The 14,114-nt window shown below is 37.6% G+C and overlaps 1 protein-coding gene across 3 annotated transcripts; it reads right to left on the bottom strand.

Moving 5' to 3' along the window:
* Positions 1-1,423: 1,423 nt before the first annotated feature.
* LOC100367673 (uncharacterized) lies at positions 1,424-10,106 on the bottom strand. 3 transcript variants are annotated; one of them, XM_085497785.1, is made up of 7 exons: positions 9,965-10,106; positions 6,144-7,142; positions 5,483-5,642; positions 4,691-4,957; positions 4,225-4,326; positions 3,784-3,996; positions 1,424-3,410 (listed from the first exon to the last, which is right to left on the bottom strand). In XM_085497785.1, exons 2-7 carry the CDS (start codon positions 7,098-7,100, stop codon positions 3,121-3,123), a joined length of 1,989 nt encoding a protein of 662 aa, XP_085353911.1. In that variant the 5' UTR covers positions 7,101-7,142; positions 9,965-10,106; the 3' UTR covers positions 1,424-3,120. The 3 variants fall into 3 exon arrangements, with proteins under 3 accessions (XP_085353911.1, XP_077865675.1, XP_085353910.1); XM_078009549.2 differs by having other exon boundaries at positions 6,144-6,992; XM_085497784.1 differs by having other exon boundaries at positions 9,969-10,106.
* Positions 10,107-14,114: the final 4,008 nt, after the last annotated feature.

Genomic DNA, 14,114 nt, shown 5'->3' with positions numbered 1-14,114 from the left:
GACGTAACTAAGACGCTAAACATCGTTGTTGCTAAGTGTCCTTATAATCAGACAATGTGGTACTTTACAATGGAGTTGACCTAAAATCTGCGTTGAAATTGAATGAAACGATCTTATGTGTATGTGATCTATGATGTGTATGTGACTGGTGACTGCGTCTGGCCTCAGATTAGTATAGTCTGAGGCCTGGCAAGTATTATTCAAGATGTGACTACTTACGTCACGATGCTGTGGGTCGTACCATTATCGACTTTTAGGGATGTTTTACACAAGATTCGTTCGAATAACGATGCTGTTATAAATTGGAGATTGATACATAAATATCCTTTATTTGAACAGAACGGTTTTCTGTATTGACCAAAAACCATAGTTTATATGCAAATGCTGCATCTCAACCATGACAAAAATAATATATTTGCATATCTAAGAATATAGAATATACATTATATGTGGCGGACCGTACGTCACTGCAAGTGCAACTTGAACGCTCCCCATAAAGTATGGCGGATGGAGCGTGGGAATTAAAATAGTACAGATGGTTCGCTGGAGGATTACTTTATTCCGGTGCCTAAATGGAGTATTCAGAATTAGGTGCTGTGTCAAAAATCAAGTGGGACAAGTCCCTAGCCACGATCTTGACACAGAGGGCGACATACATTTTTGTCATTGTCTAAGTGCTTCTTGAAACAAGTTTTATATCCAGCTTTTAATTACATTACAACAAGATGTAATTTAACAAGGGGCAAACATGAAAGAGTACTACATAATGCAAGTAATACCCGGCCACATATATGAAAAAGTAATCGGTAATTGGGATAGTTTATTACTCTGCTCTGCAATATTGAATAATTAATGTCATGCAACATACACGGTGACGCATATGGCGTCTGACGTCACGGTGGCATAATGACACGTTACTGAGGTCCCGCATCCTTTGAATTGTATATTTTTTCTTATTATGTTTTTCTTATCATTTGCATGATTTTAATTTGAATAGAATTCTGTATCAACCTTTTGTTATATGTTTCATGTCACATCTTTCTGTGTAATGTTATGTATGATGAATAATGAAATAACTGATATGTATTCAATCTCCCAGAAACAATTAATTTCATAGCAGCTTGGATATCTATATATATATAATTTATATACATGTATTTTTATAGAAGAACCTTCCCAAATAAAAAAAAAATTCTAAAATTTAAAAATATGAGAGGTAGTCATTAAACCATGTACTTTCACACTCAAGCAAGAGAATAGACATGTTGGTGAACTAGCCTTGCACTGTGAGTGTTTTATTGTTTACACTAAAGTTTTTTTCACAAATAAAAAAATTAAAAAAAAAAAAGAACTGCAGACCACACTTCTTTATATTTATTAGTGGGCAAGCCATGTTTCCACATACAAAAATACACATAATATATTTCTATTTAATTTATTTTATTTAAAAAAACAAATTTTTAGAGGCATAACAATACAACGACTAGATTTGGTGTCACAGTTTGCTCCCAATTCATACTGGAATATTGCCAGCAATAATTAATAAAGCTTGTTCAGAAAACCATTTATTCTCAACATCATATTCAATGGCTAGTTCTCAGGATCTACAACAGTAAATAAATAAACAGAAATCATTTTGATGCGTGGTTTTTAGACGACACTGCCATATCGCACAGATATTCAACACCACCACATCGAATTTGGATTTGGCCATACCATTTCAAGCTGCGGGGTGTCTAAACAATGACTCAACAAACAATAAACACATCTTCCACCCACCACACAAATTTTAGCCACAATTGAACAACCAAGAAAGCAACAAATATCAGGCTGCATCTTGAAAACAACGAGATACCGCATTACAACCAGTCATTACAAACATGAAATCCTCCACCCCTCCCAGTACACCCTACAGCATTAATGGTTCCTATACTCATTTGCATCTATGTACAACAAGCTTAGCCAATAGATGCACCTGACTCATCAAACTTTTGACCAACCACTCATTCTAAATATTGTTGAGTGAGGGCGCTATTTACTAATGGGAGGAATCTTTTAAATAAATTAAATATATATATATATATATATATATATATATATATATATATATATATATATATATATATATACAATATTACCGTTTACAACGTAGGTCATTCACATCCAATGCATTATACATATATTTACAATAATTACACGTAAACTAGTATAAAAAGATTACTGATATATAAGTTTCACAACTGCACTGTTATCATCTGTGTATATTTCAAAATTTATATAAATGAACAAGCCATTGCCATGTATATCATACAGCGAAACTCCACGATATATTTTTTTCGAAGCAATAAGTTTTTATGCATGTGTAATTAATTTGGTTTGATACTGAATCTTCATGAAACATTTGTGCATGATGGTTCATAAAATAAAATAATCTTTTTGCAGTAAACATGGTGATATGGGTTCGAAGAAATCCCAATTTTGTATTTTAAAGGGCGGTGGTCCTCGTGCAGCGCGTGTTCGAATTTCATGTAAATAAACAATGTATTTTACACGCGTTGTATACGTGGCTATGAGTCCCATATCGAACAGGATGTGGCGCGACGACCACCGCCCTTTAAGATAAATCATAAATCTTATCACGATGCAATATCAAAATATTTTAAATTATTTCTAATTGTTTCTAATGGACTGTGAGTGGTTTCAACAATACATGGATGTTTTTATAAAGTAAACGTCGCCAACAAATTTTACACGTACATATAATTACCGTCCGACACACGCAGTGGTCATAACAGGTTTAAACAAAAACACAAAGTGTAACACCATCACAATACATTCACATATGTCAAATATATGTAAATATTTTTTAAGAATACATTATTAGAAATAAAATATCATTTTATAATAATGGCACAATATAAGCACTGTTGATTATGAAAGACAGTATACTCGAAGACGTTATGACAAGGTATGTAATTATTATTATTATATACAATGTATAAGGCGCTACACACAAAACGTCACGCGTCTATTCTTAATTAGCATAAATTCCCATAATACATTAGAAATGTGTCACAGTTCACTGTGTGAGCTGTATTCTTCGCTGTTCACTTTACTGATTTATTCATTGATATCTTCCAATGCCGTTGAAAATTTCGTCAAGTCTAGCATATTTTTAAATCCCATGTCCTGCTTCAACGTGGCGTAGAAAAACTCTGGCGCCCTCATTTCCATCTTTTTCAATGCAATCAAGGATTTCCCGTTGTATCCGGTGAATCTCTTCTTCACGTGACCCAGCTCTGTGTCAGACAACCACTGCAGTACATCGTAATTGTTCCATTTCTCGAGAGAGGGGCGGTCTCCACGCGATGCGCTGGTTATCGCGGTAGCGTCTGCTGCTACCATTTTCTCTGCAATAAATGTGAATACGTCAGATGAACTGCAAGCTCTCGTCCAATACATACACAGACACAAACCATAAACATGCCGCATTTTACCGTAATTACTTTGTAATTGTTATGTAATTTTAATTATTTTTAGTATATTCAAACATTTTGTCACTTCCAAAACAACGATAAATCATACCATATTGTCGAGGTGCACTTTCAAACACAGATAAACTTCCCACACCATCTCTTTAAATATGCTACTGAACTTAATCTAATTCATAGTTTTGTATGTTTATATGGCCGCTCAGCGACCGCTCGCGACCTTAGCATAACATATATACGTATACATATCACTTAGGGTGACCTTTCGAACTGTACAACAACCAGTACTCACCGTGCGCTTTTACTTTCCCCGTCTTTGACGTTTTCCCACGCTCCCCCAGTTCTCTGATCAATTTAGACACTGTTTCGTTTAAATGTGAATCGGCACTCGCATCAAAGTACAACTTAGTTCCGACGAGAATTCCAAGCCAGCCATCGGGAGAGTAGTTCGCCTGTACTTGTATTGGGATGAAGTCTTTTCGTAGCTTATATGTGTATTCCGCCTCTGACGGAATAAAAGTGAAATTAATTAAGGTCGATACGTGTCGCCCATCGAGATCTATACAGGGCCAATCATAAATAAAATAGAACATAAAAACACGCATGAAATATCCCGATATTATATCGTGAAAGAATATACTTCTTTTGTCAGCGACACCATCAGCTTTGAATACTTCGTTCAAGTGTAACAGCGTCGAAAAATGATGAAATGTTATGATATCATGACGTATACCTGTACGACAACTTGGACTGTTTTTGTACTTTTCTGACATGCAAATGAGCACAACGTCTGCCTTTTCCACAGCTTCAGCCATTGCCTCTAACGTTGATCCAGCTATGGAAAGAACGTGACCATGAAATAACACGACACGAACACGACACAAACATAACATAACATAACATAACATAACATAACATAACATAACATAACATAACATAACATAACATAACATAACATAACATAACATAACATAACATAACATAACATAACATAACATAACATAACATTACATTACATTACATTACATTACATAACATAACATATCATAACATGGCGTGACGTAACATAACATAGCGTAACGTAACATAGCGTAACGTGGCGTGGCGTAACGTAACAACATAACATGAAATGACATGACTTGACATGACATGTATAGCCGTTATTGTGCCGCCAAATTGCCTCACGCGTAGCTACTTACCCATCTGATCTACATCCATCCATACACGAAAACCAGCCGCTTTCAAAAGGTCTTTCACCTTTATCATAACTTTCTGGCAATCCCATTGGTAGCTTATCATCACGTGACCAAGATTGGTTTCACCAGACTCCTCTTCGTCGTTGGACTTTAACTCAGCCATCAATTCGGCATGTTCGAGCTGCTGTTCCATGCCACCTAGTTGCCATAGTGCACCTGTACACGCCTTGCTGATGGCTTGATTACTGGATTCTTTCAATCGTTTAAGCTCTATGCAAACACATACATGTATTATTTGCAAGTGAAGTTAACCGGGCTTGATTGGTTCGCCCTATCTGCCTAGACACGGATAATTGTGGCGTTTACTGACGTTTAACAATTGTTCGAGGCACGGACATCAAGTTACGAAAACACCGAGTTACAAAAATGAACACGCCCATTTTTCAGAAACCACGTTCGTAATTCGAAGTTCAGTTTACTGTTAATCAAAGTTCGAGTCATTAAATTTGAACGTTTAAACAAAACAAAAAAATCTATTTTGCCCGTAACTCGAAGTGTGGACGTTCAACAAAAACAAAAATCTATTTTGCCCGTAACTCGAAGTGTGGACGTTCAACAAAAACAAAAATATGTATTGCCCATAACTCGAAGTTCTGTTAACTGGTAATCAAACATCGAGTTACAATTTGGGAGGTCTATAATATATTGGCGTAACTCGAACAATTCACCATCTTCTTACTTGAATATAGTCGCACTATTAAATGCACTGTTACATTGATTATAATATCAACTCACCGTCCAAACAATTTGGCTCGGCTTTGATTCTTTCTTTATTATTCTCGTGAAAAGCCAAATTCCAGATAGCAACTGCTGCTTTTTCATTCTCTCTGTCTGTGCAGTCGTCACAGAGCAATTTTACTAACAACGGAAGAACATTCTTGTCCACTAGTTTTTCCTGGAAATAAAGACAAACTGTACTTGTACATTGCAAACTCAGTGTAAGTAACATACAACATACATTTTCTCAAAGTACGCCCTCTATCGACTATTAAAATCCGTGACGCAATAACCAACGTCGTTCAATCAGACAATTTTGTTTGGTTGTAAAGTTTTTCGTCATTTTGAATATGGTAGATCATTACAATTGTATTTTCTTAAATTGTCGGACGACCACAGATCTAAATCAACAATGGCGTCTTCATGTCACTTTACGTCATTAAAGGGCGCGATTTTTAGGAACGATGTAGTCAGATTACTTCATTGAAATCCCATATACTACATAAGTTCCGGAACCGACTATAACATTGCTCATTACTGACTTTTAACTCGTGTAAGAATTAATCAAGATAGTTTGTCGTATATTTGCTTTTATAATTCACGCGGCGTAGTTTGATGATTTCCGGATAATTACCATTTTCAAGTAGCTTTGATTTAAATCTACATACATGTAGTTTACCTTGTTTGTATCATTAGCGGCGAGGTGTATGATCCCATCGACAATCTCTAACGCAGTAAATGTATAATCACCAACTTCACACATGTGATGACTGTATGTGTTTTCGATCGACTTTTTCAGCGTTGTGATGAAAAAATCCATCTCCTCTCCGGCGCTGATCATGTGATTCTCATCTTCGTTCACGATGTACACCAATGTGAAGAGAGAATTTGCCCGGATGCTCGGGTTTTTACAGTTTTCGACGTACTTATGTAGCAGTTTAACTGCATTGGCTTCGCGGAAATAGGGTTTGTTATCGGACCAGTTTTTGATAGAGTTGTGCATGCACATGATAGTACTCCTGAGCATGCCGTAGATGGCGTCCTCTTCCATAACGCTGCTTTCTTCCGATATCTCACTGGGCTGTAATCTGGGATTCTCCAAATCCGTAACTAAGCGCCCAATGACGCCTTCCTGACCAATTTTACACGAGAACCTAACAGAGCTGTCACATAATCCGCCTATCATGGTTTTACACCCTTCAAAAAGAGCAAACGCATATATCACACTTTGTTCTTTACTATCCAATCCTTCGTCTATCGGATTTCGTATTTTATCCCACAGATTTGCAAATACTCTGGGAAAGTTGATATCAGCCAAAAAAATTCCGTATTTCTTCATTTTCGGCATGTTGTCATAAGAAGAGAAGTCACCAAGCACGCTGTCCACGCTTAGTAGAGTGTCCAAACCAGCTTGGGTGCTAATAGACTCAACGTCGGCTTTATCGAGATACTCGACCAAGGCACGCAGTTTTTCTTTCCCCTCTATTATTTCTGGAGTGTCTTCCATGAGATCCTCTTCATCTTCTAGCTGCGAAAACATTAGGGCATTACGGTATGTATTTTTACGTGTTGATTCCAATTTAGTTGGTGTCCCTGAGACGTCCACGTTGCCGGTGGCGCTTGCTCCACAACCCATTGTCAGTCTTCTAAGTTGATATCAATTTTTCAGTCTCAAACCCTGTAGTATGAATAACGATAACGTAATCAGTATTTATTCATTTATTTTTTGTGTCAGTACATACGTCTGTCATTTCAACATTTACCTTTCTATCTATTACACATTTCTATTCATACCAGGTATTCTTGTACTTCTAGTTGTAGTGTATCTAAAGGGCAATGGTCGCTGCGGCACGCATGCGCGAAATATTGGACTCATATGAACAAAGAAAGCGACTTTGACTGTGGCGCGTACCAACGAATATAAACTGAGGCGTTACTATGAAGCGAGGGAGTCGTCAACTGCGCATGCGTCAGATGGCCATAGCGTGTCATTGTTTACAAACAAGCGTCTACCCACGAGCCTTTGCGTTTTTAGCGTGTGTTGTACTCAATTCCCGTGCGTGCGCAGGTGACGACCCTCCCGCTTTAACTATGTAATTTCTTTGGTGATTGGAAGGTATCGAAGGAGTCACCGGTGGTAGTAGTGCGCATTGCGCCCAGGTCAAAATTCGTACTCGCAATTTCCGTCAGAAGAGCACATTGGATTGTGGGAAAATCAATGTTTGTCAACACAAATGTCGCACATGCGCAGCGCGACGACCACTGTTCATGAAAAATAGATCTTGTATAGTTTACCTACAAGAAGAATGCATCATGTAAATTGGAAAACGATACTTTTCTTTCCCAAAACGTGTTTTACGTATATTTTATTTGTTGGCAAATAAATGTTTTCTTAATCAACCCATCACCGTGGTAATGCAAGGTAAACGGTGATAATTTGTATTTCATGTTAATTCTGCAGTGATTGGGGTGCTCAAGCGCACACCACACAACATGTGCATCGTTTTTGTCATTTTGTTAATAGTAGTGCGTTTGAATTGGCCTAAAATAGCAGAATAAACATTTAGTCAGGTAAAACGTAGAAACTCTCTTTTTTTGTTTATGTTACGTACAATTGATAAGTTTTGAGTTCCGTCGTCATCTTGAAAGCTTGCGCGTATAGGCCCGGGTGCAAACACGTTCCAATTTCGTCTGCGTATGGGTGGGGTGATTTCACTGCGTAAACGTTCGAGCGAAACCAACGAACACATTGCGTGAGCTCGAAATCAACCTCCCCATTCTCGCACAGAAAACGAATGGTGGCGCTATAACTAGAAACTCGTCTGTTGCACTATGTTTTCATCCCAATGCTACTAATATATATATTTCCAAAGATGCATTACTAGATGAGAACGCGGAATATTTAATACTGTTAGGTACTGCATCATTATGAACAAATTGTATTATGAGTTATCATCAACTGAATAAATAAAAAAAATGATTTACTGTGCGATTATTATGAAAGGTCACAGTCCCTCCAAGGGACTGTGGAAAGGTATAATGTTCATTACTTGTACCACGTGGTCATATCGTATGTAGCGCGTTGCGTAAACAGCCTATTGATAGAAGAGCAGTTTATCCTCGGGGGCGGACATCCGGGCATTTTCACCGCCTGGCAACCGGCGGCGGTGAAAACAAAGGCCCAAAACTCGCAGAAAACGGTACTTTGGGGTGATTGTTGAGACTCCTCTGAACAGTGCAACAAGATTAGCCCTACGTGTGTAACATATATAAATTTGATTGTTCGGGATTACTTCAAAGTTGAGTTTGTATTGTTTTCTCGAATTTTCACCGGCTCGACCGGCGTTCCACAGCAGCGCACAGAGCCCATGGAAATGCATGGTACAGTAGTGCGCGTCTTAGCAACGTGGAACGTCTGTGACGTAGCTCCGCCCCCGAGGATAGAACCAATGGGTGATGTACCCAACAATTTAAAACAATGGTTTCTCTAATGTTTGAATACAAATATTAAAGAGGATGAAAGCAAGTACATATAAATCACATGAGTACTGGCCACACTGGGTTAGTTGCTTTGGTTGAGTATTCGTCAAGTAGATCGTGTTAGTCTGCCATTTAAAAAAATACTACTCCTTATTTAAGATTTGGTTAAGCTGTTAACATATTCAATAACATAGTTCGAAATGCTAATATGGGATTCCTTGCAAGGAAAGTCCTATCGGCAAAGGGTGTGCATGACAACACTGCGATAACTTGAAAGAATTTCTGTTTCGACATTGTGTAATATTCTTGTGTAATCGGTAATTATGAACATTATGTATGGGTGCATAGGGAATATATTTCGTAATGAATTATTTTTACCGGTAATATAAATTTCTAAATTATCTTGTCAGAATCGTTTTTTTCCTCCCCAAAACGAAAGAACTTCACAATGTCGAAAACATAAAGTTGTTATCGTATACGTCGTTATGACATATGTCTATGTTCTTACATACAAGTTTTCCTTGCACGAGGAATATAGAACGCTATATACTTTTCGGCGTAACAGAAAATGCAGTGACCGTTAAAGCAAACATTTTGCATGATGTGCATTGCTAACCAGTTCAAATTGAGCATTCACTGCAAGTAATGGGACGTAAGTTATTACCACAACACTTGGCACTACGGTCATGTATCGCTCTGTAAATGACTACCCCTTGAAACCAATCTTCCGTTTGAGGCTACTTCCTGGCTCTACGGAGGTTAATCGCTCGTACATGAATACCTATGTCACCACGATGGTGTGTCGCCCGTCCGTGATTCACCCCCTGGCTCTACGGTGGTGTATCGCCGTCCGTGACTACCCCTTTGCACTAAGACAGTTTACCGCTCGTCCATAACCAACCCTTACCTAAAATCAGAACTACAAACCATTTCAGGGTACGGACCGCGCACGAGACAGAAATAATAGCTAATCGTGTCCTATTGTCGATAGATCGTCGAGATTTGTAAAATAAAACATACATACGCGTCCATTGGTTTCCCTCGCTATCGATAAACGTCTGGGTGTTGATTGCGTCTGGTCTTGAATTAAATCTGCGCGACTCTGGTGACGTTTTCAATCAACATGGTGGATCGTTGAGCACGCCCACCGAGTGGTTCAGCCGCCCAAGTAAAAAGTTGTGACATGTTACCACGCCAACCAAGTAAGAGACAGTAATGTTTTAAATAACAATCGAGTCGTACAATAATAGCTACTCGTTCTGTTAAATAACAAAGACTTGGCCCGTCACCTACATACTGGGTGTATTGGAGGTCACACAGTCCCCGTGTTTCGAGATTTCATACTGTTTTGACGCTATACACAGGTGTATTTATTCAGACATTTGTCGTCGGACTTGAAAGACAATTGTCAAGTATTGACGTAGTGCTCGCACAGATGTTGGGGTCACCGGGGAAGTGGCATGGTGATTAACTAAACACCACAATGGGACCATGTCCACGTGAAATGAGCAACCTGAGTATTGCATATAGTATTTCAGCTCCAGGGAGTTTGTTAACGCACAACATAATAAACACCTAGCACCTAGCTCGTATCGCACGAGTTGTATCATTGTATGTGAAAACTACTTTCTGTTAAAGGCTCTGGTCAGTATGCTTAATCTTAGTGTGTTGGTGGCGCAAGTGTATTTCCAGTTTGAGTTGTGGTTGGAATCTCCACACACAAATAATTTATATTCGCATACCACCACTGGTGTAATATTATTAGTCACGTCGTTTTACCTTGGGATATGTACAACATAAAAACCGATAAAAAATACTCGATATGAACTTGAAGGAACCTTGATTTTTTGTATAAATCTTACACAGGATGGGTACATAGGCGTTTAACTAAGTTGACGCGAACAAGATACTGAACGTAATGTAAAACATTGACAGAGTGGAAAAATGTGTTTATATGCATTGAATTGTATTGTACATACTAAGTATATGTATTATTCTCGTTTCAACGGTACATTTTTTTTCATTGAACGAATACTATTTGGTGTGTGGTCGAAATATTTTTTTCTAGTTCATAATAAATCATAATCCAACATTGCGATAAAGACTTTCAGTTTCTGACATTGTGAATTTTTTTTCGTTTTTATGCAGCAAAATACAGTATTTTTACCAAATAAAACCTTATTTATTAAAGTTATTGTTCATACATGAGATGTTGAACACACTACTTAGTTTGTAATTTCATCCAGCTCCTTTCAGTCATAATTCAAGACAAATAAAAGGCAAAAATATAGAAAATATGGCAATTTATCTTTTTTCTGTAATATTCTTGTGTAATCAGTAATTATGAAAATTATTTACAGGTGCATAGGGAATACATTTCGTTATAAATAATTTGTAATATAAATTTCTGAATTTTTTCAAAATCCGTTTTTTCAGACTTTTTTCTCCCAAAAAACGAAAGAATTTTACAATGTCGAAAACGGAAAGTCTTTATCGTAGTGCTCTCACTATGACACGATTATTACGCGTAAATAATTATCTATTTTTCTTTACCATGGGTATGTGACTAAGAAACAGTAAGATACTAATATAAAATTGGTGTGAAGTCGCGCTAATTGCGAGATGATCACAGAATTGCCAGGCTAACCAATGCAAATGAGTGAGTCAGGTATTTTTTCTAGTTCTTTGCGTATTTGCAAATTTCTTGCTCATTTCTATTTCCACAATCAATCAATACCTAAATAGGTTCGCTTCACGCGTGCATGGAACTCAGACGGATTCGGATCTTCATCACTTTTGACCGTACATGGTGATATATATTTCAACAATGTTAGTTTACGTTCTTTATGTTACATATCACGTCACGTATACACCACTACCCGTAAAGAACCAGTGTTATTTTTTCTTAGCTCGTTTCATTTTGGCGTCTTCGCCAGTAAAACATTATTCTGAATAACATATGGGTGAGTTGAAGTAAAATGATCACAAGTATGATAGCTGTAAAATTGTCTGATGATTTAAAGGGTGGTGTTCGTGGCGCCGCGTCCTGTTCGATATGGGACTTATAGCGAACAGAGTGGAGCCTGCTGAAGTCGCTCTCCGAGAATTACAAGTATTTTCAGCGGTATATCACTCAACAGTAGTTTCCATAGCAATTATCCAACGAGGTTTGTACTTCTCACTATCTCAGTAATAATGGGAGTATCTTTAGAAGTTTATAGAGCCAGAATCGGGAGTTTTTCTTGTCGAAATCGCCAGGGTGACGAAGATGAGTGGACATGTGCATGTTTAGCGACCTCATTTGCATATTTAACAGGACAAGTGACACTTGCTGTACAAATATGTCTATTCAAGCAGTTAATTATCGGTAACGTTGAACGTAATCCAGGACCTCATACAGGCCAGAAAGGTAATGGGGTGGATACAGAGTGTTCAGCAGATCAAATAACACATACGTATGCTACAAAAAATGACATCTCTGAGATGAATAATTCTTTGTCTCGACAACTAGCAGCGATTCTGACAGAATCACAGGCAACGCATGAATAATCTAGAAGATGACGTTGCCGAGATGCGTACAGAAATCAATGATTTCAAAAGTGAAATACGCAAATCAAATCCTACCAATTTAGAGGGCCATTCCTTTTCATACAGTTCAGATGTATTGAACGGGATTCGTGAACTAAAATCAGAGTTAAAAGAACTACATAGTAAATATGACGACATGAGTAACAGATCTCGCCGAAATAACCTAGTATTTAAAGGGGTCCACCAGGAGAAAAGTTCGGAATCGTGGGAAGAGTCTGAAATCATCGTAAAAAGCATAATTAACGACAAATTAGGAATTACTTCAAATGTGGAATTTCAAAGAGTGCATCGTGTTGTCAACGGCCCGTTTTTCAATGGCGGAAAACTTATCGTCGCCATGTGTACTAACTACAAGGACAAAGAAATTATCGTAAAAAACGCGTAGCGGCTACAAGGATCAAATATGTATATTGATGAGGACTATTCAAAAGACATCAGATTTAAAAGGAAAAAATTGTTCGAGTTCAGAAAAGCGTTGAAGAATGATGAGCTTAACATACGTGAATTACGACAAACTGCCCGTGAAGAAACAGAGTGGAAAACGAACACTGTACGAATACGACGACGCTCAACATAAAGTGATCATATTCCAACCAAAGTAGCAGTCTGGTCAACGCCCTCATGAAATTGACAACATTACAGTGAAATTACTTTTTTGGAACGTTAGAGGTTTGAAAGGTAAATGGGACGATACAGAATTTATTGCATATTTAAAACAATTTGATATTATTGCTCTAACTGAAACCTTTGTAGATTCATGCACCTTTAATTTAGAAAATTATTGTACTTATTATGTTGACGCACAGCGATCCGGTAATAAGGGGAGACACTCGGGTGGTATTTTTACCATCTTCTCGCAATTTGTTGAGAAAATGCGATGCTCAAAAAATTCTATTCTTGGCTAAAGTTAGAAGTGCCAAATAAAAACGTACTCCTCCTTGGTGCTGTGTACATACGACCTGTTGGGTCTCACTATGCTAACGACACTATTTTTGCAGAAATTGAATCTGATATAGTAAATCTATTCAGACGTTATTATGGCGCAAATGTGTTATTAATATGAGACTTTAATGCACGGACAGGGGTACTAAATGACTTTATCGAAGATGAAAATTCTACTCATATGCCTATTGGTGACACACACATTGCTAATATTGATATTGGCGTGCGTAGTAACTGTGATGTAGAAAACAATAATTATGGAGATAAGTTATTGAGTGTATGCAAAACCACCGACCGATCTTAGGAACATAAATGGACGTGGACCCTCTGACACCATAGGGCACTTTACATGCATAACTTACAATGGGGCTAGTATGATCACAAACTATTTTTAGCACTATATCTGATTTGCATGTTGGATGTAGAACTGAATCGGACCACATGCCATTTGAATGCACCATAGATGGGTATTTTATTGGTAATCGTCAAACTGTAGCTGTTAATAATAAAAGCATGCCACAATTTAGGAGATATTATGTGAATCGGGAATCATGTAAAATATTCCAAGCAAAATGGATAGAAGGTGACTTTGATCATGTGATCCAAACCATTCAGTTGGACACTGATATTGGTGATATAA

Source organism: Saccoglossus kowalevskii, chromosome 4 (genome assembly GCF_978046115.1).
Source record: "Saccoglossus kowalevskii chromosome 4, keSacKowa6.1, whole genome shotgun sequence".
Taxonomy (NCBI): Eukaryota; Metazoa; Hemichordata; class Enteropneusta; family Harrimaniidae; genus Saccoglossus; species Saccoglossus kowalevskii.
This window is presented reverse-complemented; position numbering and strand designations above follow the sequence as displayed.